At 39.3% G+C, this 24275-nt stretch overlaps 1 protein-coding gene across 5 annotated transcripts; it reads left to right on the top strand.

Annotated features, from left to right (window-relative positions):
* The first annotated feature begins 78 nt into the window (after positions 1-78).
* On the top strand, positions 79-24127 carry vmp1 (vacuole membrane protein 1). Of its 5 annotated transcripts, none has more exons than XM_061781746.1 (12): positions 80-167; positions 625-719; positions 991-1123; positions 1317-1407; positions 3673-3783; positions 9798-9965; positions 10179-10310; positions 15402-15482; positions 15587-15703; positions 16550-16611; positions 20619-20718; positions 23169-24127. In XM_061781746.1, exons 2-12 carry the CDS (start codon positions 641-643, stop codon positions 23310-23312), a joined length of 1218 nt encoding a protein of 405 aa, XP_061637730.1. In that variant the 5' UTR covers positions 80-167; positions 625-640; the 3' UTR covers positions 23313-24127. The 5 variants fall into 5 exon arrangements, with proteins under 5 accessions (XP_061637734.1, XP_061637730.1, XP_061637732.1 ...); XM_061781748.1 differs by having other exon boundaries at positions 81-167; positions 629-719; XM_061781749.1 differs by having other exon boundaries at positions 146-284; positions 629-719.
* Positions 24128-24275: the final 148 nt, after the last annotated feature.

Raw genomic sequence — 24275 nt, 5'->3', positions numbered from 1 at the left:
TTGGCAAATTTCTCAGCTGTTAATATTTACTCCCGAAACAAGTCTGTTTTTTTATATTAAAAAACCAAAACAAAACATTATTTACTCGTGTTTCTGTTCACAAACAACCATTTCATCTTTATTTTGGCGTCCCACGTTTGTTTCCGGGTGAAGAAGGCAGGAACTAGGTACGGCTGTCATTTCATCGGCACAAATACGCCTCGGTTATCTCGTTAAATATCGTGTTTTTGGCAAAATTATATCTACTTGGAATATAGGAGCGTTTTTCATGTCATGAATAAGAGGTTCGTATTGAACTTTGAAGTGCACATTCGATTGTACAGATCATACGACGTCCCTCTCTGAGCGGCTTGGCTAACCGGTTAGCATGTGTGAGTGAAGAAATGTGCTGTAATCATGTCCCATAATGAAGAGTGGCCTTGCTTCACGAGCAAGGTTATTTGTGGCAAGTGTTGACGCAGAAACTGTTTCGTTTTTTTCCAGTTCAGTGTTTTGTGTTTTTAAACACCACATAAGCTGTCAAATACAAGGCAAAGAGTCGTAGTAGTAGACGGATACTGTTAGGTTTCTTCAAACAACAACAACTTGTGGTTTCATCTGTCTTGCCCACATTTTGTTGGTAAGGTAGACGTTGACTAACATGGCAGCCAATGGAGACAGCTGTGAAAAGCCTCAAAGACGTACAGGATCTAAAGAAAAACAGAATGGCAACTCCACAGGTTGGTTATTGGAAATATTCCTATTCATTTCCCGCTAAAGTCAGTTATGTTTAATTGCTGTCACAGAACTCTGTGGTTATCACGTGATTACAGCTGATTGCATAAGTCATAAAAGTGAGCAAGCAGATCAGTTTTAGATTGTAAAAGGCAGGTCTGAGAACAGAATAAGACTAGATGTAATATATATTCAGCATTGAACATAATGTAATAATTGATTTAAATGCAAGTACTACAGAATGACAGGAAGATCACAGTTATGGTTTCTTTGCAGACTCAACAATAAGAGAGAGGCGGCAGAGAGATAAGGAGGAACGCCTGTCTCTTGTGTTATGGAGGAGGCCCATTACCACACTCCATTACTTCCTCTTAGAGACCTTAATCAAGCTAAAGGAGTGGACAATTAAGTAAGAAGCTTAATTGATTTGCCTCTTTGGCCTTTTTTAAAAATATATATTGTTTGTACACACTTGACTTTTTACCTATTTAATGAAGGTTTGCTGACTTTGCCCTGCTCTTGTATATAAATTATGCCTGCATGATTTAAAAAAAAAAAAAAAAATAATGTTATGCTTTTTGTTTATTTCCTTTCTTGCTCAGGCTTTGGCAACGCCGGGGCATTGTGTTCTTAGTTTTAGTGTTATGTAGTCTCTTCTCCGCTGCCTACTCCATAGAGGGATCACATCAAAAAGTAAGGCTGAGTTTTGTCTGTGAGTGAAAGATAAACCACATCATTCCAATATCACCAGTTTGTTTAAAGGTTAAAGATAAGTCACTTTTTAAAACAGTTCCATGAGCCTAATGTTACAGTTTCCTGTGTAACCTTTGAACACTGGAGTAAATGTTGTTTACAAATTCTTCTGTGTGACTGTCAAAGTTAGAAGAGGTTTCTGTATAGACACCCCCAAGGTTTCTGACAATGTCAAATGATGAGACAGTCCACTTTATGAAATTAATATATAGTGTTTTGATGAATGAATCATAGAGATAAGATACATTTAGCACAAATTAAATACAGTGGAATCTTTAATGGTGAATTCCCCTGAGATCATATATTTTGTAACTTGAACCACATTTGGGAGAAAAATATGCCTCTAAAGTTGCAAATACGGAACTACCGTCACGCTAGATATGCTCAAAGCGTAAACTGTACACGTTAGCTTTGTCTTTGGCTTCTTGTTGACTTTTTGGGACACCTTATTACTGAAGAAGAACTAGCCTCAAAAATGGGTGTTTACAGTGCAGGGATCTCATTCAATGTGCATCCCACGTCAGAGACACAAAAATTATCAGGGAAGCCAAATGGTTAATACTCTGGCATGGTGGTGGAAATCCGGCATAAGATGTTTTTTTTTGGGGGGGGGGACAAGACAGGACTCTAGAGTGCAACTATTTTGGTCGCATATGAGCCCTAATTTCTAAATGATGCGGTGGGGGGAAAAAAAAGAGGGTACATACAGGTGCCCAGTCATTTAAGGAAGAAAAAAACATTTCCACGACTTGAAAGCAGCTACACGATTGTTTAATCGTGGTCTCTAAACCAATCAGAGAGAGTGAAGAGCGGAGACCCTCCGTCTGATTGGCTGTGTGTGCGCGCATGCATTTGGAATGTGGGCGCTCGCATACACCAACCTAAGTTTTCTGACGGCAAGCTGGTAGCTGCAGTTATAGAAAATTGAGCGGCATAAATGGAATTAGTTCCAAAGCCTAATGCCAGCGCAGCGATGAAGGAATATTTTGGATTCAAGCCAGATAAACGTGGCCATCCCGCTAACACAAACCAGTGAGCTGGTATGTGAATTTGTATGAAGTTGCAACAAAGACAAAATATGAAACCACAACCTGCAAAAATCCTCTTAAACACAACCATCCCATCAGAATTGCAGACCAGTTCACGGTGTATCCTGCCTCTCCCCCAAAGATAGCTGGGGTAGGCTCCAGCACACCTACGACCCTAGTGAGGATAAGCGGTACGGAAAATGAATGAATGAATGAAATTCTTGAATAAGCAGGAATAAACCACCAATAAGTGTTTTGGGGGTTGGTTCCCACCCAAAAAAGAAAAAGGAGAAAAAAAACTAACAAATTAATTTCTAAAAAGGAAACCAAGCTTCACCCAAAGTTTAGAGACCCATCCATCCATCCATTTTCTGAGCCGCTTCTCCTCACTAGGGTCGCGGGCGTGCTGGAGCCTTTCCCAGCTATCATCGGGCAGGAGGCGGGGTACACCCTGAACTGGTTGCCAGCCAATCGCAGGGACCATACAAACAAACAACCATTCGCACTCACATACACACCTACGGGCAATTTAGAGTCTCCAATTCATGCATCGGACCATACAAACAAACAACCATTCGCACTCACATACACACCTACGGGCAATTTAGAGTCTCCAATTCATGCATGTTTTGGGGATGTGGGAGGAAACCGGAGTGCCCGGAGAAAACCCATGCAGGCACGGGGAGAACATGCAAACTCCACACAGGCGGGGCCGGGGATTGAACTGTGAGGCTGATGCTCTAACCAGTCGTCCATCGGGCCGCAAGTTTAGAGACCAAATTATTTATATTGGTTTTAAATGAAATATTTTGATGATGGTTAAAACCCAAATACTTGTAATTTAAAACCTGTACAATATGAGTTTCACTTTTTTGAATTGCACTACTGCACCAACATGGTGCACACGGGCACGAGGTCGCTCGCAAGGACCACATGAGTAGCCCGCCAACCTGTTCTAAAAATAGCTCACCATTTTGGGACATTGTGATATGCTAGGAATGTTGTAGTTATTTGATAATAGTGAATACTTGAAGAGATTTGTAGAAATAAAGTGCTGCATATTTGTTTCTTACCTTGTTAAATCATTGTTCATAAATACTGTGATATTGTATATATATATATATTTTTAATACATATAATGTAAGTATTGTTATTTTTCTTTCTTTTTTTGTACTAGTATGTCCAGTACCTAGAGAAGAGGTTCCTCTGGTGTGCGTACTGGGTAGGTCTAGGAATTCTTTCCTCTGTTGGCCTTGGGACTGGCCTGCACACCTTCCTTCTCTATCTGGTAAGATTCCAAATATGCTATGGGTGGGGAAAAAAAACAGACATGGTATTTATGGATATGCGTTTTAAATATAAAGTAGCATTTAATTTGAACATTGAAAAATACAGTTTCATTCTCTGAGTCTGAAAGTATGTGATTACATTGTGTATTGGGTGAAAGAATCTAGATCAGCGACTTACCACGTGCTATGACAACCACCACCCGGTCATCCACTGATTTAAAAAAACATTTCCCAGGGCTTTACATTTGCTTGCAGCTGTTGGTTGTTTGGTCAGTACTAATACCATCACTGTGTGGAGTCCACCAATGAAATGCAGGGCCAATTCAATAAATGCAAGCAGGAAGTTCTTCCTCTATTGGTGTTTGTCGGCCGTTTGTTTGGAAACGCACTGCTAACTAACAACCGGACACAAACAAGCTGTCAAGCTTTGCTATTTTGATCACTTTTTTATCTGTTTGGCCTTCGTGGACGTCTCCTCCACCTCAGAGCCAACATAGTTTTACATACTTTAAAATATGGATAGACTGTATCACTGAAAGCTGCTATCACAAAAGCTTATATCCCTCAAGTTGGAGCTAAAAAAAATTACTTGAAATATAGTATTGATTTGTACTGCAGTTTATTAATAGGGTGGAAAAAAGGATGTACTTTCAACATTTCCGTGAACTATGAAAATGTTCCAGTATCTAATCTAAGTTATGATACTGTTATATTCTGGCTACTTTTTAGGCTGTCATGTAGAGCATTTATCACCATAGTTTGTGTATTTCTTTTTATCCATGGTTTTCATTGGACAGCAGCTGAGTAATAACCACTATATTTAGACTGGCTTTTCATATTTGTGCTTCACTTCTAATTTGACGACCTTGATTTTCATATTCCACATTCATTGTTTACCCCAGCAAAATATCATGTCCTTCCTTGAACAGGCAGTTGATGAATGACTGTGCATAACTTTGAAGTGGTAGTGGTGGTTTTTTTTTTTCTGTGGTTTTGGGGAGAGATGAGAAACCCTGAGATGCAAACAGATGGAGTGGCTATAAATTAGCATGGTAATTTGTGCTTATGCTGGGCACATGATTCAGCTATTTCCATTCCCATATTTTTTCCTTTTATTGTTTCACACACAGTTTCTAGCTGAAAAGCGGAGACGGACATCTGAAAATGTCAACGTGTATGTTAGTGGTTGTGTGATTCATGTGGAGAGTGTGACCTAATCTGCTATCCCATCTGGGTGTGAGGGAGGTTTTACTGCCAGTATGGAACATGGCCCCCATTATCTTTTTTTTGTTTTGTTTTGTTTGTTTTCTTTTTTTTTTGTTACTTTATTTTAAATGGAGGCACTTATTTTGTCAATTATTATTTTGTTGGGGTGGTGCTCATGGGCACGAGAGAGGTTATTTGAAAATTGGGGGTGGGGGGAATACATTTTCCCACCACCAGTTTAATTCATCCCCTATGAGGATGATGACATCATTTTACTCATGGAAAAGGAGATTTAATCAGACAATGGTATTTGATCACAATCTTCATTTCTCAGTATTTTTGGTGTTAACTGAGAGAGATCCATAATGTTATCAAAGTCTAATTTTTTTTTCTTTCACTTGCTATTCCCCTTAAGTCCATGTGTGTTTTTTCTCAGTGAATTTTTAATATTTGATGACGTGCCAGTTGATTGAGGATTGCTGCTTTCCCCCGTGAATAGAAGAGTCCAGAAAAATAGTTTTGTCTTGTTTGAAGAAATGTTGGTGCAGCTTCAGTGGCGGATAAGTTGCCGTCACCACTTTGTAATCATACGCTGCCCATCTTTTGTCACAATTGCCTCTATCACTTGAAGGCATAATAGAGTTGCTGTGGTGTGGCTACAGGTGGGTCTGTTCTTATTGAGGCCAGGTGGTGAAGCCTAACAAGTTAACAACACATCTTTTCAGCCATTAATGATGACATGACAACCTGTCAGATACCTTGTGACTCAGCCACTGTGTCTCTACCTGTGGGGAAGTGATACTGCTAGTGTCAAACCACAAGTTTGTGTTGTAAATGTAACAGAAATATTCTTGGGTGGATGTGATGTAAATACTCTCAGAAGTATTTGTTACACAATGCGCCATTCAAAAAATTCTGTTGGGTTAATTGAAGACCGTCAATTGCCCATTGGTAATTGTAGAGTAACTCAGCAAGAAACATGAGTAGCAATGTGAGAAGTGGATGCCCTCGTTGTGGAATTTTCTGAAAAATAAGAAAATAACATGAAATAAGCACTTGAAACTCCTCCAAAATCATCAATAACAAATAAAATCTGGAAAAAAAACTTCATTACTAAAGTAGTTTTTAGGGTATATTATGCCATCAGAAATGTCACGGTAATTTTGACTCATCGACTTTGAGAAACCCTCGTAATTTTGGCCCATATAAGCCTATTGATGGATATTTTTAACTGAAACTTGTCAGCAAATCAGAGAATGAGTTCCCTGAGTGGAAGACCAAACAAAAGGGTCCAGAAGATGTATTGATAAATATTCAAGTTATACTGTTTTACTCTAATTTACAGTGGCCATTCCTACATGACTTGGCATTTTGACATATCTTGTCACATTGCTATTTACAGAGCGGTTAGGACAGTTCAGAGGTTCTGTGTTCGACTCTCAGCTCCGGCCATCCTGTGTAGAGTTCGCATATTCTCCCACATGCTTGCATGGGTTTTCTCTTGGTACATATTTGAACACTTGAAATTGTTCATTGGTGGGAATGTGGGTGTGCATGGTTGTTTGGCAAGCAGTCTGGAGTGTACCTCTCACCCAAAGTCAGCTAGGATAGGCTCAAGCTTACCCGCGCCCCTAATGAGGATAAGCAGAATAGAGCATGGATGGATTTGACAATTCTGTTGACCAGTCAACGGACACCTGTGTTCCTAGCTCTACCATATACAAGCAATCCGGACCATACTATGGGTTGGCTATTTTTTAGTAGTCTTGTAACACTCTGGCCCATCTTGGTCTCAAGACCAGTCCCCAAAACACATTTTGAAGGTCTTGTCTCTGACTCGACTCCCAAAAGTCTTGGCCTTGTCTCTCAGTTTCTGACGGAGTGGACTCGGGATCTTCAGTCAAGACCAGCACTCATCTGCTATTCTTCAACTTCATTAATGTGATGATAAGGCGAAGCACTTAAAAAAATAAATAAAAAAATACCATCACTCTGCTATATGCGGAACATCACGTGACCAAACCCGTAAAACAGGTTAGTGGGCTTTCTGTGTATGCTGCAATAACTACCAAAACATCGGGTTGATGGCATGATTGTTTGAACCCGAACTTGCTAAAAAAATAAATAATAATAATAATCTTTATGGCTGGTGTCTTCGGACCACAGTTAAATTTATTTACAGTGCCACCAGAAAGTATTCACACCCCTTCACTTTTTCCACATTTTGCTGTGCTACAGACTTATTCTAAAGCTGATTTGATTTAGTTTTCTTTAAAAAAAAATCTACGTAAACTATCCCATAATGACAAAGTAAAAATATATTTCCAGAACGTTGTGCAAATTTATTGATAATGTAAACATTTAAACATTATAGGTACATAAGTATTCACACCCTTGGCTTAATCTTTTGTTGAAGCACCTTTTGGCAGCAATCACAGCCTCAAGTCTTCTTGGGTATGTGTCTATGAGCTAGGCACACCTGTTTCGGGGCATTTTCTCCCATTCTTCTCTGCAGATCCTCTCAAGGTCAGTCTGGTTGGATGGGCAGCGTCAGTGGATAGCCATTTTTAGGTCTTTCCAGAGATCTTCAATTGCATTCAAGTCTGTGCTCTGGTAGGTCCACTCAAGGACATTCACAGGCTTCTCCTGAAGCCACTCCTTTATTATCATAGCTGTGCGCTTTGGGTCACTGTCATGTTGGAAGGTTCATCTATGCCCTAGTATGAGTTCCGGAGCAAGTTTTCTTGAAGAATTTCTCCATATTTGGCAGCTGCCATCTTACCCTCTATGCGGACTAGTCACCCAGTTCCTGCAGCAGAAGAACAGCCCCACATGATGCTGCCACCACAATGCTTCACAGTAGGGATGGTGTTAGCCAGGTGATGAGCAGTGCCTCCTCTTCTCCAGATATGACACTTGAAATTCAGGCCAAAAAGTTCTATTTTGGTTTCATCAGATAAGAGAATTTTGTTTCTGCAGGTCTGAGAATCCTTGAGGTGCCTTTTGGCAAACTACAGGCGGGCCGCCATGTCTCTTTTAGTGAGAAGTGGGTTCTGTCTGGCCACTCTCCCATAAAGGTCTGATTGGTGGAATGCGTTAGCAATGGTTGACCTTCTGGATGGTTCTCCTATCCCCGCAAGGGAACACTGGAGCTCCGCCTTAGTGACAATAGGGCTCTTGTTCACCTCTCTAACCAAGGCCCTTCTTCCCCGGTTACTCAGTTTGGTCGGACGGCCAGATCTAGGAAGGGTCCCGGTGGTTCCAAACATCTTCCATTTCCGAGTAATCGAGATCACAGTGCTTTTCGGTACCTTCAGTGCTGCTGAAATTCTTTTGTATACTTCCCCAAATTTGTGCCTTGACACAAGCCGGTCTCAGAGGTCTGTAGACAATTCCTTAGACTTCATTGCTTGGTTTCTGCTCTGATATGCACTGCCAACTATGAGACCTTATATAGACAGGTGTGTGCCGTTCCAAATGATGTTTAATCAAGTGAATTTACCACAGGTGGACTCCATTCAATTTGTAGAACCATCTCAAGGATGATCAGTGGAAATCAGATGCACCTGAGCATAAGTTTGAGTGTCATAAGAACGGGTGTGAATACTTATGTATCTATTATGTTTAAATGTTTACATTTTTTATACATTTTTATAAACTGTCTGAAAATCTGTTTTTACTTTGGCAGTATGGGATATTTTAGGTAGATGTTTGTTGTTGTTTTTTAAAGAAAACTATACTTAAATGAGCTTTAGAATAAGTTTTTAACATAACAAAATATGAAGGGATGTGAATACTTTCTGGTGGCACTGTAACTGTGATTTCTGAGTGTGGGCCTGTTGACTGGCGGTTGTGACATCAGCAAGAGATGAAAGATAAATAAGCTTCAACGTCAGCTCAAGTCAGGGAGTCTGTGTGGAGTGCTTGGGTGCGAGTTGTAGCTCTTGAATGAATGTGCATTCTCTTACTTCTCGTGGAAATAAAGCGATTAAGTGCATCAGCGAGTGTGTTATCCTTGATCACATCCGAGGGCATTACAATACGTAAATAACTTAACATCAACAAAGCCTAAACACTGGCTATTGACATCTTTGATGGCTCTGTGGTGACAGCTTGTGTTAAGCAAAGACATTGTCGACATTTAAAGTTCCTACGGGTGCTTTGTCACAGTCCCCTTCGCCATTCACCCAAGCCAGGAGGAAATGTTTCGACCTGTTTTGCCAAATGCAGAAGTAGGTAGCGTATACTCCACTGTGCACGTTTAGGTCCCAAACTTCTGCAGTCTCTTATGTTCCTTAAATGCAACCAAGTCCTTCTTTAAATCTTCATTTTTCAATGCAAAAAATAAATCCTTGTATGTAAGAATTTTGTTTAAAAAAAAAAAAAAAAATTAAATAGTTCATTTTTTTGTGTGACTCTGAACAGGTAAGTGTTAAAGAAAAGGATATTATTTTTCCAATAGATCAGGGGTGAGGAACCTGTGGCTCCTGCGTCATATATTTACTGCAGCAGCATTTGGTCCATCCCACCATGCAATTCTAAAACCAATTTTCTAAAACTCCCAAAATATTAATGACACAAATGCTCATAATATGAAATAATTTGTTTGAATTTTGCATCATACTGTATGGTTTTTAATTAATTTAGCATGGGCCCTTATGACTTTACAAAAACTGATAGGAAAAAGGTTTGCCACTCCTGCATAAGATCAAATATTGACCTTGAATTTTTATTTCAGTTCTCTCATCTACAAGGAAATATAGTACTATAGGTTGAAAATGTAGTTGTTTTTTTTTGTTTCTCTTAGGGCCCTCATATAGCATCAGTGACGCTGGCAGCGTATGAGTGCAGCTCAACAGATTTCCCAGAGCCTCCGTACCCAGACCAGATTGTGTGTCCTCAACTTGCAGGGTCTGAGGGAAGTATCTCCCTCTTCTCCATCATGTCGAAGGTCCGCCTGGAGGCATTCATGTGGGTGAGTGGATGTTGTTTTTCTTTTTGTAACTCAAAGAGGGGAAATCCCGAAAAAAAGTATTTGTTAGTGCCAGGAGCAAGTCGCAGTATGACAGCAAGCAATTAGTCTTGCTTTTCTACCTGATCACAAATACCATTGATCTTGTTCTTGTGCATGTTGTTCAGAAAGCTGCAGTTTAAGTCAGAATTCAAACAACCGTTTGTGCCCGTCTAGGGTGCAGGCACTGCCATCGGGGAGCTGCCTCCATATTTCATGGCCAGAGCAGCACGTCAGTCTGGGGCTGATCCTGAAGATGAAGAATATGAGGAGTTTGAGGAGATGCTGGAGCAGGCTGAGAGTGCACAGGTTGGACTTCCACAGAGACATTTATTGTGATGCCATTATCATTTACATTTTAAAATAATATCACTTGGATAGCTTTTTAGTGTGATATCGCATGATCGACATATGAATAGGCAAGCTTTGAAGTTGTTCCATGTGTAATAACAGCACTTTGAAGACAAGGAATAGTCACAACCGTGCATGATGTTCTGCCATGCTTTCAAAAGAAAATTCACAGAAACAAGTTGTTCAGTAGAGTTTGTCATAGCAGCATGTTAGGCAGGAGAAAAAGGAACTAATCAAGTAATGGATGGTTGGATCAGTACAGTCAATATTAAAAAGTCTGTTCAAATGCCATTTTTTGTGATATAAAACATGAGACCAAAATAAATAATTTCAAAACTTTTTCCACCCTTAATGACTCAATTGAACAAAATAAATGCATCTTTTTGAGAGGAGGAGTACAAATAAGTTACTGAGCTATAACTGCGGAGGAGGCTGTGTTCAGAATTAATCCATCACATTGAAACTCCTGTTAAAGGTCCCGCATTTTCGCTATTTAGACCTCCATAGAGTGACTCTTTAACATTAGTATAAAAGTGTCAATTACATTTAAAAAACACCTTGGTTTTGTCATACAAGTGGACAGAAAATTGACTGGACTGATTGGTTGCCTCTGTGTAGACGACCCACTTGTGAGTCCACACGTGTTTATGTTGACAGTGCTAGCTTGGGAGTGGAAAGAAAAGGCGGAGATCTTCGTTAGTGATGTAGATAAGCTCGAAATTTGAATGACCTGACTTCAGGCCTCTCTGCAAAAAAAAACAAAAAAAACATCTGGAACTCAGGAATGCATGGGTGATTTTAATTCATATTTCACATATTTACGAACGCACCATAGAGACAATATTACATCCCAAATACTCGAAAATGTAGGTTTGGCATAATATGTCCCTTTTAAATGGAAGTTAGCAAACACCATTTAAAGTACCTATGATTAACCCTAAATAAAGTTACCTTTTTGCTGTCCACCAGAAGTGTGAAGGTTTTGTGCTAACACTGACTGACTTTTTAACTGTTCATACTGTAATTCCTTCCACCTTGATTAAGGCCCCAGTTCCACCTGACGAAAAACAGCCCCAAAGAACAACACTGTCACCAGAATGCTTCTGTGTAGGATGGTGTTCTTTTGTTGATGAGCAGTGTTGTTTGCTCCAAAAATACCTTTCCATAACACATTTTCCCTGCGTTGCGTTCGGGAGATTTTGGCAAAATTTAGTCAGCTATGGCCCAGACATATGAATAAGATGGAAGATTGTTGTCACATGTACTAAACAGCCAGTACTTGCCAGAAATTCCTGCTGTCCCGTCACTGTTGCTGTCGGCCTCTTGGCAGCTTCCCCTGACCAGTTTTCTTCTGTCTTTGTGATGTCACTGCAGTGCCATATTTTCTCTACTTTATAATGACGGTCTTCACAGTGTTCCATAATATATTTAATGCCTTGAAAATACTTTTGTACCCTTCCCCTGACTTATGCCTTCGAACAGTGAGATCCCTTTAATTCTGTGGAAGCTCTCTGCAGACTAAAGTTTGTGCTGTAAGATCTGACTACAACAGTTGGGAAAATCCTACTAGAACAGCTGAACTTTATTTGGGGTTAATCAGAGGCACTTTCTGTGGTGCCAAGTGGGTGCTAACGCCCATTTAACATGTTTGAATGTGATTAGTTAATTCTGAACAGCCACATCCCTAATTATAGAAGGGTGTGCATATAATTTCTTTATTTCTACTTCATCTCAAATATTTATTTTCTTCAATTGTGTTGTTCAGATTGTAGGTCACATTAATGGTTAGAAAATTTGTGAAATGATTTATCTTGGTTGAATTTTTTTTTCTCACAAAAACCTGGCATTTGAATCGGGATGTGTAGACTTTTTATATCCACCGTAAATAAGGAATTCTGTCACAGCACATCTATTTCCTCTTTTGCATATCATTCACGACATATATGGAGTATCCATCAAAACGGGTAGCCGCAAGGCTTCATAATGCCAACTGACCATGAAACAACTGTCCAGTCATTGGTCCCACAGTGCCACGTGACTTCAATGAAGCCCCTCCCTCCTCACGCTTCCAGTAAATCCTTGTGTGTGCGTGTGAGTCACCGTGAGCACTGCTCCCCCTTTAATCATACCCCAGCCTTTGTTCTGTCTGCATCTCTCCTGCCCTCCCCTCTCTTTTCACGGATCTCTAATTTGAATGACAGACAGCTCTGTCAGGAAGCAAGTTCACATGACTGGACACTGCTGAGATCAGATGCTTAGTCAGCGGGACGGTAATCGGAGAAACCTGGTGTGCAGTACATTGTCACACTCGCCGTCATCTTTGGGTCACAGCTGATTGGCATCAAAGGCAAACAGCTGATCGTGTTCTGTATCTTGTATGATTATCATCACATTTACCATTTCCTTAAAGTGTACATACAATGTTGTATTGTTTATTGTGGAGATGTGCGTTGATTGAGTGTACAATTAATCTTTTTGGTTAATATTTGAGGCATTAGTTTTGAATTAATGACATTACATATTAAATATGTACAGTCCCCTCCAAAAGTATTGGAATGGCAAGTTCAATTCCTTTGTTTTTGTTCTATACTGAAGACATTTTGTTCTATACTGAAGACATTTTGGTTTTCAGATCAAAAGATGAATATGAGACAAAAGTTCAGAATTTCATGGTATTTACATCTAGATGTGTTAAACACCTCATGACAGAACACCTTTTGTTTGAACCCCCACCCACTTTTCAAGCGAGCAAAATTATTGGAACCGAGATTATTAAATTAACTTAAAGCGAGTAACATTTAGGTGGCACGGTGGGTGACTGGTTAGATCGTCTGCCTCACAGTTCTGAGGTCCGGGGTTCAATCCCCGGCCCCGCCTGTGTGGAGTTTGCATGTTCTGCCCGTGCCTGCGTGGGTTTTCTCCAGGCACTCCGGTTTCCTCCCACATCCCAAAAAGATGCATGGTAGGTTAATTGACAACTCTAAATTGCCCGTAGGTGTGAATGTGAGTGCGAATGGTTGTTTGTTTGTATATGCCTTGCGATTGGCTGGCAACCAGTTCAGGGTGTACACCGCTTCCTGCCCGATGATAGCTGGGATAGGCTCCAGCACGCCCGCAACCCTAGTGAGGAGAAGCGGCTCAGAAAATGGATGGATGGATGAGTAACATTTAATATTTGGTTCCATAAACCTTGCAATAACTGCATCAAGCCTGTTACCCATTGACTTCACCAGACTGTTGCATTCTTCATTTGAAATGCTTTTCCAGGCCTTTACTGAAGCCTCTTTCAGTTCTTGTTTTTTTCTGGGGGTTTCTTGCTTCAGTCTCCTCTTCAGGAGGTAAAATGCATGCTCTATTGGGTTAAGTTCCAGTAATTGACTTGGCCAGTCTAAGAACTTCCACTTTTTCCCCTTGAGGAAGTCCTTTGTTGTGTTGACAGTGTGTTTTGGGTCATTGTCATGATGAAGCATCACCCGATTAGTTTGGATGCATTTTTCTGTAAATTGCCAGACAAAATGGTGTTGTAGACTTCAGAATTCATTCTGCTGCTACCATCATGAGTAACATCATCAATAAAGACGAGTGAGCCCGTTCCAGAATTAGACATGTAAGCCCAAGCCATGACATTACATCCACCAGCTTCACATATGACCTTGTGTGTTTTGGATCAAAAGCAGATCCTTTCTTTCTCCATACTTTGGCCTTTCCATCAAATTAGTAGAGGTTAATCTTGGTCTCATCAGTCCATAAAAGTTTGTTCCAAAACGTTTGTGGCTCATCTCTGTACTTATTTGCAAAATCCTATCTGGCCTACAGTTTCTTGTTGCTGATGAGTGGCTTGCATCTTGTGGCATGGCCTGTATATTTCTTCTTTCAAAGTCTTCGTCGAACAGTGGATTGCGATACCTTCACCCCTGCCCTTTGGAGGTTGGCAGTGATGTCACTGACTGTTGTCTTTGGGTGTTTCATCACTGCTCTCACAATGTTTCTGTCATCAACTGCTTTTGATACCCTTTGCCGACCTGTTCGATGTCTGTTGCTCAGTACACCAATAGTTGCCTTCTTTTTCAGGACATTCCAAATTGTTGTATTGGCTATGCTCATTTTTTGTGCAATAGCTCTGATCGATTTTCTTTTGCTTTTCTCCCATAGAAAAGAACATGTCTACACAGGACTCTGGTCTTCATGTTTGCTTAACAGCAAATGCAGTTTTTACAGATGAAACCCGAAGTCAAAAACAAACACAATCTAATGTTTAAGCAATCAATCTAAAAGGCAACACCTGAGCAACGAGAAACACCCATCAGTCACATGTTCCAATACCTTTGCCCACTTGAAAAGTGGGTGGGCCCGAACAAAAGGTGCTCTGTCTTGAGCTGTTTAACACATCTAGATGTAAATACCATGATATAAAAGCTGGAATTCTGAACTTTTGTCTCATATTCATCTTTTGATCTGAAACACAAATGTCTTCAGTATACAACAAAAACACAGGAGTTTACCTTACCGTTCCAATACTTTTGGAGGGGACTGCAAAACACTGCTTTTGGAGATGCCTTTGAGGGGGGGGAAAAAATGTCAATGCTATCATTCCAAATATGCTGCATATGATATAATGTATTATTATTATTATTTATTTTAGATATTGATTTTAACTAATGTATATTTTATTTATTTGAATCGCATTCAAGTTTCTTTAATGTAGTAAGAAAATTAAACTCAAAGAAGACAAACTATTTTACCAGTGTTGTGACTAAGATGTACATTTTTATTTTCTTTATTTGGGAGGAGATAGTCATACACACACTATAAATGTTTGATTAAATCATACATTTTCTACATCACTATTGTCCGTAAAAATAAAAAAAAATATTGTGTGTTTACTACATTTGTCTTGAATTGCCTTGTTTTATGCCAAATCATACAGTTTGTAAATTGGCGTTTAATATCAGTCATTAAAAGGTTAGTCACACAAAGAGAATTGAACACTTTGGGTCACAGCAATGCTGAATCTTAGTTTTTTTAAATGTGTCTGGTTTCCTCTTGCAGGATTTTGTCACCAGAGCAAAAATGGGAGTCCAACACATGGTGCAGAAAGTGGGATTCTTTGGGATCTTGGCTTGTGCTTCGGTAGTGAAATTTAGTGTTAAGATACATCTTCATCTATTACATTTTTTACAATAATAGTTGCAGGGGACCATTTTCTAACCATATGGTCACTTGTATCTTTTTAGATACCAAATCCACTTTTTGACTTAGCGGGAATCACCTGCGGCCACTTCTTGGTTCCTTTTTGGACCTTCTTTGGGGCAACTCTCATCGGGAAAGCCATCATAAAGATGCACATACAGGTCAGTCCCTCCACTTAACCATTTATCAGAGCTGGTCAGAAGTTGTCAAGTAGCAATTAACTTACGTTCACCAAAATAATACAGCAATTGTGCAGTTTTATTTTAATCATGAGTCAAGACCCAGTTTAAAAAAAGAAAGAAAGGATGTACAACACCCAAACAAACACTCAGAACTTGGGAAAAGAAGCCTGAAGCCCTCTATAGAGAGATTTTGAACTTTTTCAGTTTCTCCCAGATCAGAAAGTTGTGCTAATTAAAGAGTGATTTTTTTCAGTCTTCCACACAAGTGACTAATATAGATCTTGTCTGAACAAGTTTGTGTATGCGAGTCAGTGAGTGGTTATACCTTTCCATCCCTGGGTGGTAACAACCAGTGACCTCACCATCACAAATTTCAGACAAAGGGTCCCGTCTCGCAGCAAGGGTTCAAGAGGATGTAAAGTGGACATTATGGAAGAAGGTTTAGCTCAATAAAATGTCTTGAACGGCGTGAGGGTTTATTTATTTGTGCGTGTGTGTGTGCTTTTAACCTGGTGGAGATTACATGTCATCATATCCTGTCTAGAATTGTCCAGGGGGTCTGTGTGTCATACACTTTAAAATGGTGATCACATTTATGACCGGAGAATAATATTGTGGTTTGCCCCCCACTTACACTGTAAACCACAAAAAGCTCCTCGCAGTTCGAAATCAAACATATTCTCACATTTAGATTTCGTAATTAGTGGACACCGGTAGGTCTGTTGTCAATTTCAGCCTTCGTCTGAGGTCCTACAACACAGTTAAACATTGTGTAGCATATTCTCTTGCATTATATCATTCGTTCTGTTTGTCATCTGTCAACAGAAGCTGTTTGTTATCATCACCTTCAGCAAGCACATCGTGGAGCAAATGGTGTCTCTCATTGGGTAAGTGTCTTCATGCGAGTCAGGTGGTTCATTACAGTGGTTCTCAACTCCTGTCATCCTGAAACCTGCATTCCACTGTTGTTGCAAACTCGTGACATCAAGAAAATGTATCATTTTTAAAGTAGCCTCTAAAAAGACAAGCTTTTTTTTTCTTCTCTGTCTGACTTGAAATCTGGCTAAACCTTTCCTGTTTTAGGTCAATTGTCAATTTGGAAGACCCCTTTGTGCCTAAGCTTTAACTTCTAGCGGATGTCTTGATGTTGTTTCAGTATTTCCACATAATATTCTTTCCTCATGATGCCATCTATTTTGTGAAGTGCACCAGTCCCTCCTCTAGCAAAACAACCCCCAACAACGATGCTGCCACTCCTGTATTTCACAGTTGGGATAGTTTTCAGGTTTGCAGTCTTCCCTCGTTTTCCTCCCGATATAACAATGCTCATTATGACCAAAGACTTCAATTTTAGTTTCGTCAGACCACAGGACATGTCCAACAATTAAGGTATTTGTCGCTGTGTGCATTAGAATTGAGCTCATCAGAGACACGGCCAAGGTTAGATGTTTTGGAGACAAAGTAAGAGAGAGCAGACTTCGATGGTTTGGACACATCCAGAGGCGAGAGAGTGAATATATTGGTGGAAGGATGTTGAAGATGGAGCTACCAGGCAAGAGAGCTGGAGGAAGACCAAAGAGGAGGTTCATAGATGTAGTGAGAGAAAACATGAGGGCAGTTGGCGTTAGACATACACACTCTTACCAACTTCAGCCAGCATCTTCACAATATAATTTGTTTTTGTTCTTGGGTTGATATGCACATTGGGACACAGAACCCCTCTCCTCCCTGAGCGGTATGATGGCTGGACATTCCCATTGTGTTTATACTTGTGCATAATTGTTTGAACGGATGAATATGGCACATTCAGGCATCTGTAAATTGCACCCAAGGATGAACCAGACTTGTGCAAGTCCACAGTTGTCATCCTGTTATCTTGGTTGATTTATTTTGACTTTCCCATGATGTTACACAGTGAAGCAGTGCACAAAAGGTGCTTTGTCCTGAGTTGTTGTAGACAGCCAGACCAGACTGCAGTTCCGTAGCTCCTCAATGACAGTAGACTTTTAACTCCGTAAAAGTAGTTCTGCCTGTGTCAAGCAGAAACCTACAACTGTATCTGTATCAGAGCAGACTTGATGCGTCAAAGTTAACTGTTGCGATAAACCCATATTTTAAGTAGGACTCCTGATTGTTTCGTTCAAAAGAACAAATCTTTTCAGTTAAAGTAATGAGCTGAATTAGTTTATGAAATAATTTCATTCTTTGAGCTCTGCCACCGTTAGCCAGCCCGCTCGAACCAGAAACCGAAGCGTTCGAGCTGGCTGGGACCGGAAACGGAAGCGTTCTGTGCAGTCTTGACATGTCAGTTAAGACGCGGGGTCAATTTTCAAAATAAAACACATTGACACGTGAATTGCAATACAACAGAAATTATATAAATTGGTCATTCTTTCTCTGCGGCCCGGTAACAAATGCCTCACGGCCCGGTACCCGTCCGCGGACCGGTGGTTGGTAACCACTGGTTTAACACATCTAGATCTAAATACCATGAAATAAAAGTCGAAATTCTGAACTTTCGTCTCATATTCATCTTTTGATCTGAAACACAAATGTCTTTGGTATACAACAAAAACAAAGGAATTGACCTTGCTGTTTCAATACTTTTGGAGGGGGCAGTAACTACACAATGCTTACATGTTCAAGGGGCATTTTAGAACACATGAGGTTGAAGTTGACATATTAAAATTTCTCAGCTCTGATCTTTTTGCAACATCAATAGTTTGACTTATTTTTATGAAATAATCAATGTAGACGAGAGTAACAGTAACAGTTTAATCAAACTGAGATTATGCTATAAAAACACCAAAGGCATTTATTATTTCTTTGCCTTCATCTAATGAGCCTCGGAGAGGCTGTTTAAATGCCGCTGGAAGTTGTTTGCACCACGCTATTGATATTCATTCATCGATATTAATTTTCACGAGATGACATTTTAAATGAGTTTGGAGGAACTGAACAGGCGTCCACGTTCCCCGCCGACAATTTACATCTCTGCAGCATTGGTGGTCAGGCATGTGAGGTCCCATTCAGACATGTTGATATGACTCATGAAGTTCAGCAATATTTCCCAGCACCGTGGGAAACTTAAACCTAGACTTAAATAATTAAAAGCGTCTGCGGGAATATCCCAATTTTGTTCTTGTATGTTTGTGTTTCAACCATCAAATGTAACATCCTAGTTGTATTTATTGTGGGTCTAGTTGTCCCAAAAATTAATCAGCATATATTTTAGTTGGATTTTGTATTGTTTTCGCTATCTAATTAATGTGATAGAAATGTAGAAATTGTTATATTAAGTCCTCCTGGTGAAGCTTCTTTTTCCTCCATATTTAACTGAAATTTAATTTCATTGAACTCAATACCGCGTGCATAATAATATAACAAATGTATGTAATAGTATATTCTTATACTTTATAAATATTGCCACTATGATTAAGAGGTGCATGCTGTGTATGAATGATAAACCATAGTAAATAAATACTATTTGATTTGTTCAAGATGTCTTGGTATTAGATATTACTGTATATTAAATGTATATAATAGTAAAATACATCGTCTAATACAAAAAACACTTGGCCATTTTCTGATCTAAACAGTGCACAAGATAAGAAAACAACAGAATAAACCAATTTAAACAATCGCCATGGTCAATACTGTTTGATTTATTCAATTCATTTCTTGGTAATATTATTATAGAAAATATTAAATATGTCAACATATAGTACAAAAAAATATTTTTTGTTTTCTGATCTAAGCAGTGCACAACATAACTTAAAACAATGGTACAAAATCAAATCGCTCAACAGAATTTCCAGCGTAAATACTATTTGATTTGTTCAATCAATCTCTAGGTAATATTTTTTTTTAAATTACTTATTATTACAATACATCTACATACACAAAACAATGTTGTGATTATTTTCTGAACCTAACACTGCACAACTAACACAAAAACAATGGTACAAAAGTAACTCACAGGTAAACACTATTTGATTTGTTCAAGCCATGTCTTGGCCTTAGTTTTTATAAAAATTAAGAAAACGAAAAAAAAACATACAAAAACACCATTAATAGTTTGGTTATTTTTTTAATCTAAACTAACACAGAGCACAACAAATGATCTAATAATAATAATTATTATTATTATAATACCCACAATGAATGGATTTGGATGACCCTAGGACCTCATTTTAAGGCTGAATAAGAATCGTGCTTCTTTTTCATGAAGTCAGTGACATTCTGGTAGAAGTTTGGTGACTCGCCGGGATACGTGGTCTTTGTCTGTATTCCTGTGTGCTGGCATGACAACATGAGGAGGTAACAGCGAGTCTAATCTAATTGAAATCAGCCGTCATTGATGTCGGTTTAGTAGTCTCTCTACTTTTGCTTAGTCGAGTCTTGACAGTATGCTTTTGTCCTGATCTGACGGATTCTGTGGGAACATTAAGTGTTTCACTCAATTGGTTTCGTATTTTAAACAATTTGCTTTCAAAGTGCAGAAATCATGAGCCCATTGTGCTTTGCCCCACCCCCTGAAAAAGATAGCGTACCCTGCCTAATAAGGATGTAAGTACGCCCTGATTAGATGTCTTTGCACCCAGATGGTGGTAAGGGTGATGACATCATGTCGAGTCACTTCCCGGTTGAAGGGGCTGACACAAGTGCCCGAGGAGAGCTAAGGGGTATAAAAGGAGGGCTGTGGACCTAATGTTTCAGTTGCCTCTCCTCCTGCTGGACTCTCATACAGGATGGCTACTCTCAGGATCTTTGCTTGATAATGAATAGAAAAAGTTCATGCTCTGAGACCTTGGGCTGCACCTCTTATAGGTCTTTGGGTAAGTATAACAAAGTCACTCTGATCTATGTATTTTTTTGTTGTTGTGTTTGCCAGGTCTATACCCAAAGTAGGACCATCACTCCAGAAGCCCTTCAGCCATTACCTGGAAGCACAAAGGAACAAGCTGCATCATGGTGAAGGAAAGAAATCATCGGTAAGGACAAAACTCTTTCATTTGCAAATAGCTTTATCTTCTAAATCAAATGAAGACCTTTGGTTACTGATTAATTAGTGGCCATGACATTTATACGTGCATCTCAATAAATTTGTATTAGAAAACTTCATGTATTTCTGTAGTTAAATTCAAAAACTCATATATTATATAGATTCACTACACAGTAAACTGTTTTATTTTGGGGGGGGGGGGGGGGGGGGGGGGTGATTTTACCTTTCGCAAATGAAAACCCACATTTTACCATCTCCAAGAAATAAGAATGTTACATAAGAAACAGTCAAAAATATTTTAATATGGAGATGAGTTTGGAATTTCCCTTCTGAAAAGTATTTTATGTGTTGAATAAATCTGTATAATGTATGATTTACACTTGGAATTGCAACGCTGAACTATAATGAACTCTCCTACAGGATTCTAATTTATTGAGCTGGACCTGTACATGGCACATAACTTGACTTATGACTTATATACGGTTTGGTCCAGAAGTATTTGGAGAGTGTTTTTGTGTTTTATCCTTTATACACAATGGATTTTAAATAAAACTATGTAATTGAATTGTAGGCTTACAGCTTTAAGTTTCACAAAAATATGGTGCAGTGGTGTGAAAGTGTTTGCCCGCTTCCTGGTTTCTTATTTTTTTGCATGTTTGTCACACTTCAGTAGGATTCAGGTCAGGACTTTGACGAGGCCACTCCAAAGTCTTAATTTTGTTTTTCTTCAGCCATTCAGAGGTGGACTTGCTGGTGTGTTTTGGATCATTGTCCTGCTGCAGAACCGAAATTAGTTTCAGCTTGAGGTCACGAACAGATGGCCGGACTTTCTCCTTCAGGATTTTTAGGAAGAATGCAGGAAGGGGCACAAATGCTTTTTCCCACCACTGCATTTAATAATAACTTTGTTTTTCTATTTAAATATATAGCAACACTGAATACTCGGGTTGTCCCGATCACGTGATTTTCAGCTGATCAAGATTGGGTAAAAAAAGATTTTTGTAACATTCTAAATGTGGCAAAGTGACAAAATAATCCAAAGGTACAAAGATCTTGCCAAATGGAACAGTAATAGTTTCATTTTATATTAAACAATGTAACTTTTCGGGGTATTTTTTAGCACCGGTATAAGTAACTGAAAGTGACACGCAAACTATGTGTGTGGGTGACCCTCACACACAAACAAAGTCTCTGCCCTCACTGAGCATGCGTTAAACTGTTTAATGACAACCCAGGTGAAGTTTACTGTTAAACTAAACATGCAACAAAAATAATTACACACATTGTATATTTAAATACAAGACACACATGATTGTTTTAGAAATCGCAAGCTTAATGCTAACAGTCAAAGGAAACCCCCTTTTACAGGCTTGCTAGAATTACCATTAGATCACTGGTGGGATTTACCTTCAAATAATGTTTATCCACAAACTCTGTAGTAACACATAGAGGCAGGTAAGAATACTCACACGCATATATTCTTCCTAATCTGTGAAAAACGAGTGAAATTGTTTTATCGCGACGTTCTTTTTTCTCTCTCTCTACACTGCAAACGTATAGCTCCATGCATGCATGCATCCCACCTCACTGCCATTAAGGTCAATTCCTTTGTGCTCAACAGGAACTGACTGTCTGACATGAAATCAGACTGAAATTTACCTGTTCAATTGGGAATAACAAAATTATTTCTATTTGCTAAATATATATTTTGTATTTCTATTTTTTAATATTATTTTACTTGTTACTTATTGATTTTTTTGTTGTTGTTTTAAATATTAAAAGTTGAGTTTGGTAGTTATATGTTTTGGATCGGCACTCCGTATCGGCAGAAACTTAAAATCAAAGATTCAGACTCGGGAGCAAAAAAATGTGATCGGGACATCCCTACTGAATACCTTAGTGTTTAGGGGCTCCATAGTGTATGAGTTACTGTTACAGAGAATAGCAAATAAATGGAATAATCTTCAAGGCTATGTCTGATCTCATCTTATGTGCTGTTCACTTTAGGAAAGTATCAAGACTTGCAAACAAGTAGCAACTGAACTTGCTGTTCACAAGTAGCAAATGAAGGTTTTTCAGGATGGAAACTCCTAATATTGTAATGTCCACGGACTCGAGACCTCAGACAGCCATGGACAACAAAGGATTTTTTATCCAAGTATTAAGGTTTATGGCCGTCTGTCCAAATACCTTTGAGCCCTTGCAAATCACGTTACTACTAAATTGCTGTAGTTCCTAAATGGTAAATGCCACATTAAAAAGTATCAAAGTATAGCAAAGGCGCAAACAGTGACTCGTGATATACTGGGGGAACACGGAGTTAATAAGCGAATGATTTCTTTGGCTGCTACTTTTCCTCCATTATGATGCTAGTGAACTTTTCATATTGCAATAAACTGGCGTAGCAATAAATAACCTACCATCACTGTGGCTTTCCAGGATGAGAACTGGCTGTCCTGGCTGTTCGAGAAGCTGGTGCTGGTCATGGTGTGCTATTTTGTCATCTCCATCGTCAACTCGATGGCTCAGAGTTACGCCAAGCGGCTGCAACAGCAAAGGCACTTGGTGGAGAAGACCAAGTGATGACAGGCGAAGCGGTACAAACATCCAAGAAGTGACTGCGCATTTGCGGCTGCTGCTCAGCCCGTGTCCTCTCATGACTTGCAGACAAACCTCACCCTTCACCTCCATGCTCAGAAGCTGAGCGCTCCAAAGCAGACTGTCCTTGGTATGTGTGTGTCTGTTTTTAAACATCTCTCTCCACCATTTTTGTTTTGTCTCATCCCACTTAGTGTGTGCAGAGCGCCTGGTTATCCTGCTAATTTAATGGTCTTACTTTCTGATGATTCCATACTTTGACCTCACAAGTGAAGCAGCGGTTTGGTGGTGTCGTCTGTGCACAGGCACTGCCTATCTGATGCGATGCCTTATGCAAAGATGGGAAAGTCTCAACTTCCCTTGAAAATAGATCTTGACTTTTTATTTAATTTTGTAATGTCTTTTATTTGTTTGGACAGTGTGCTGACAGGATAACTTGTTCTAGATGATTTCTTTGCAGGGTTGGGATATCCTCATGATTTTGACATGTTAGACAATACTTTATTTGCTCCTGGACTTGTCAGTCTCCCTCACCCCCCACCCCTCCAAAAAAAAGGAGGAAGGAAAAAGCAATATCAATGTAAAATGTCGTTGATAGTTTGCACATTGTGTCGATATCTTAATCATGAACATTATGCATAGATGTATTTCTAGTCTAACAGTATGTGTTGAGGAGTCACCTTGAATCCAACAACGTTACATCATTTGTAGTGACACTTTAAGGCAACTAGTCCCATTTCTAATTCTATGCTATTAGGTTGGACCTTGGATTGGATCATATATAAACACATCAATAATGACACTTGTATCCAAGTGTGAGTCATTTGTTTGCTTGTTGCGCTAAGGCTGGAAATGTATATGTCCCTCGAAGAAATGATCGTCTTCCAGGTAAGTGAACAACCATATAAATGACAGCATCCAGTTTATGGTTGCTATTGGTATGTGATA

Source organism: Phyllopteryx taeniolatus, chromosome 8 (assembly GCF_024500385.1).
Source record: "Phyllopteryx taeniolatus isolate TA_2022b chromosome 8, UOR_Ptae_1.2, whole genome shotgun sequence".
Classification (NCBI taxonomy): domain Eukaryota; kingdom Metazoa; phylum Chordata; class Actinopteri; order Syngnathiformes; family Syngnathidae; genus Phyllopteryx; species Phyllopteryx taeniolatus.
Note: the sequence above shows the minus strand (reverse complement) of the source record. Positions and strands in the feature narration are given on the sequence as shown.

Coding starts and splice junctions, on each gene's coding strand:
- vmp1 (XM_061781746.1), top strand. CDS start 641: ATGGCAGCCAATGGAGACAGCTGTGAAAAGCCTCAAAGACGTACAGGA. Junction 1,124..1,316: donor CTAAAGGAGTGGACAATTAA/GTAAGAAGCTTA, acceptor TTTCTTGCTCAG/GCTTTGGCAACGCCGGGGCA. Junction 10,311..15,401: donor AGCAGGCTGAGAGTGCACAG/GTTGGACTTCCA, acceptor TTCCTCTTGCAG/GATTTTGTCACCAGAGCAAA.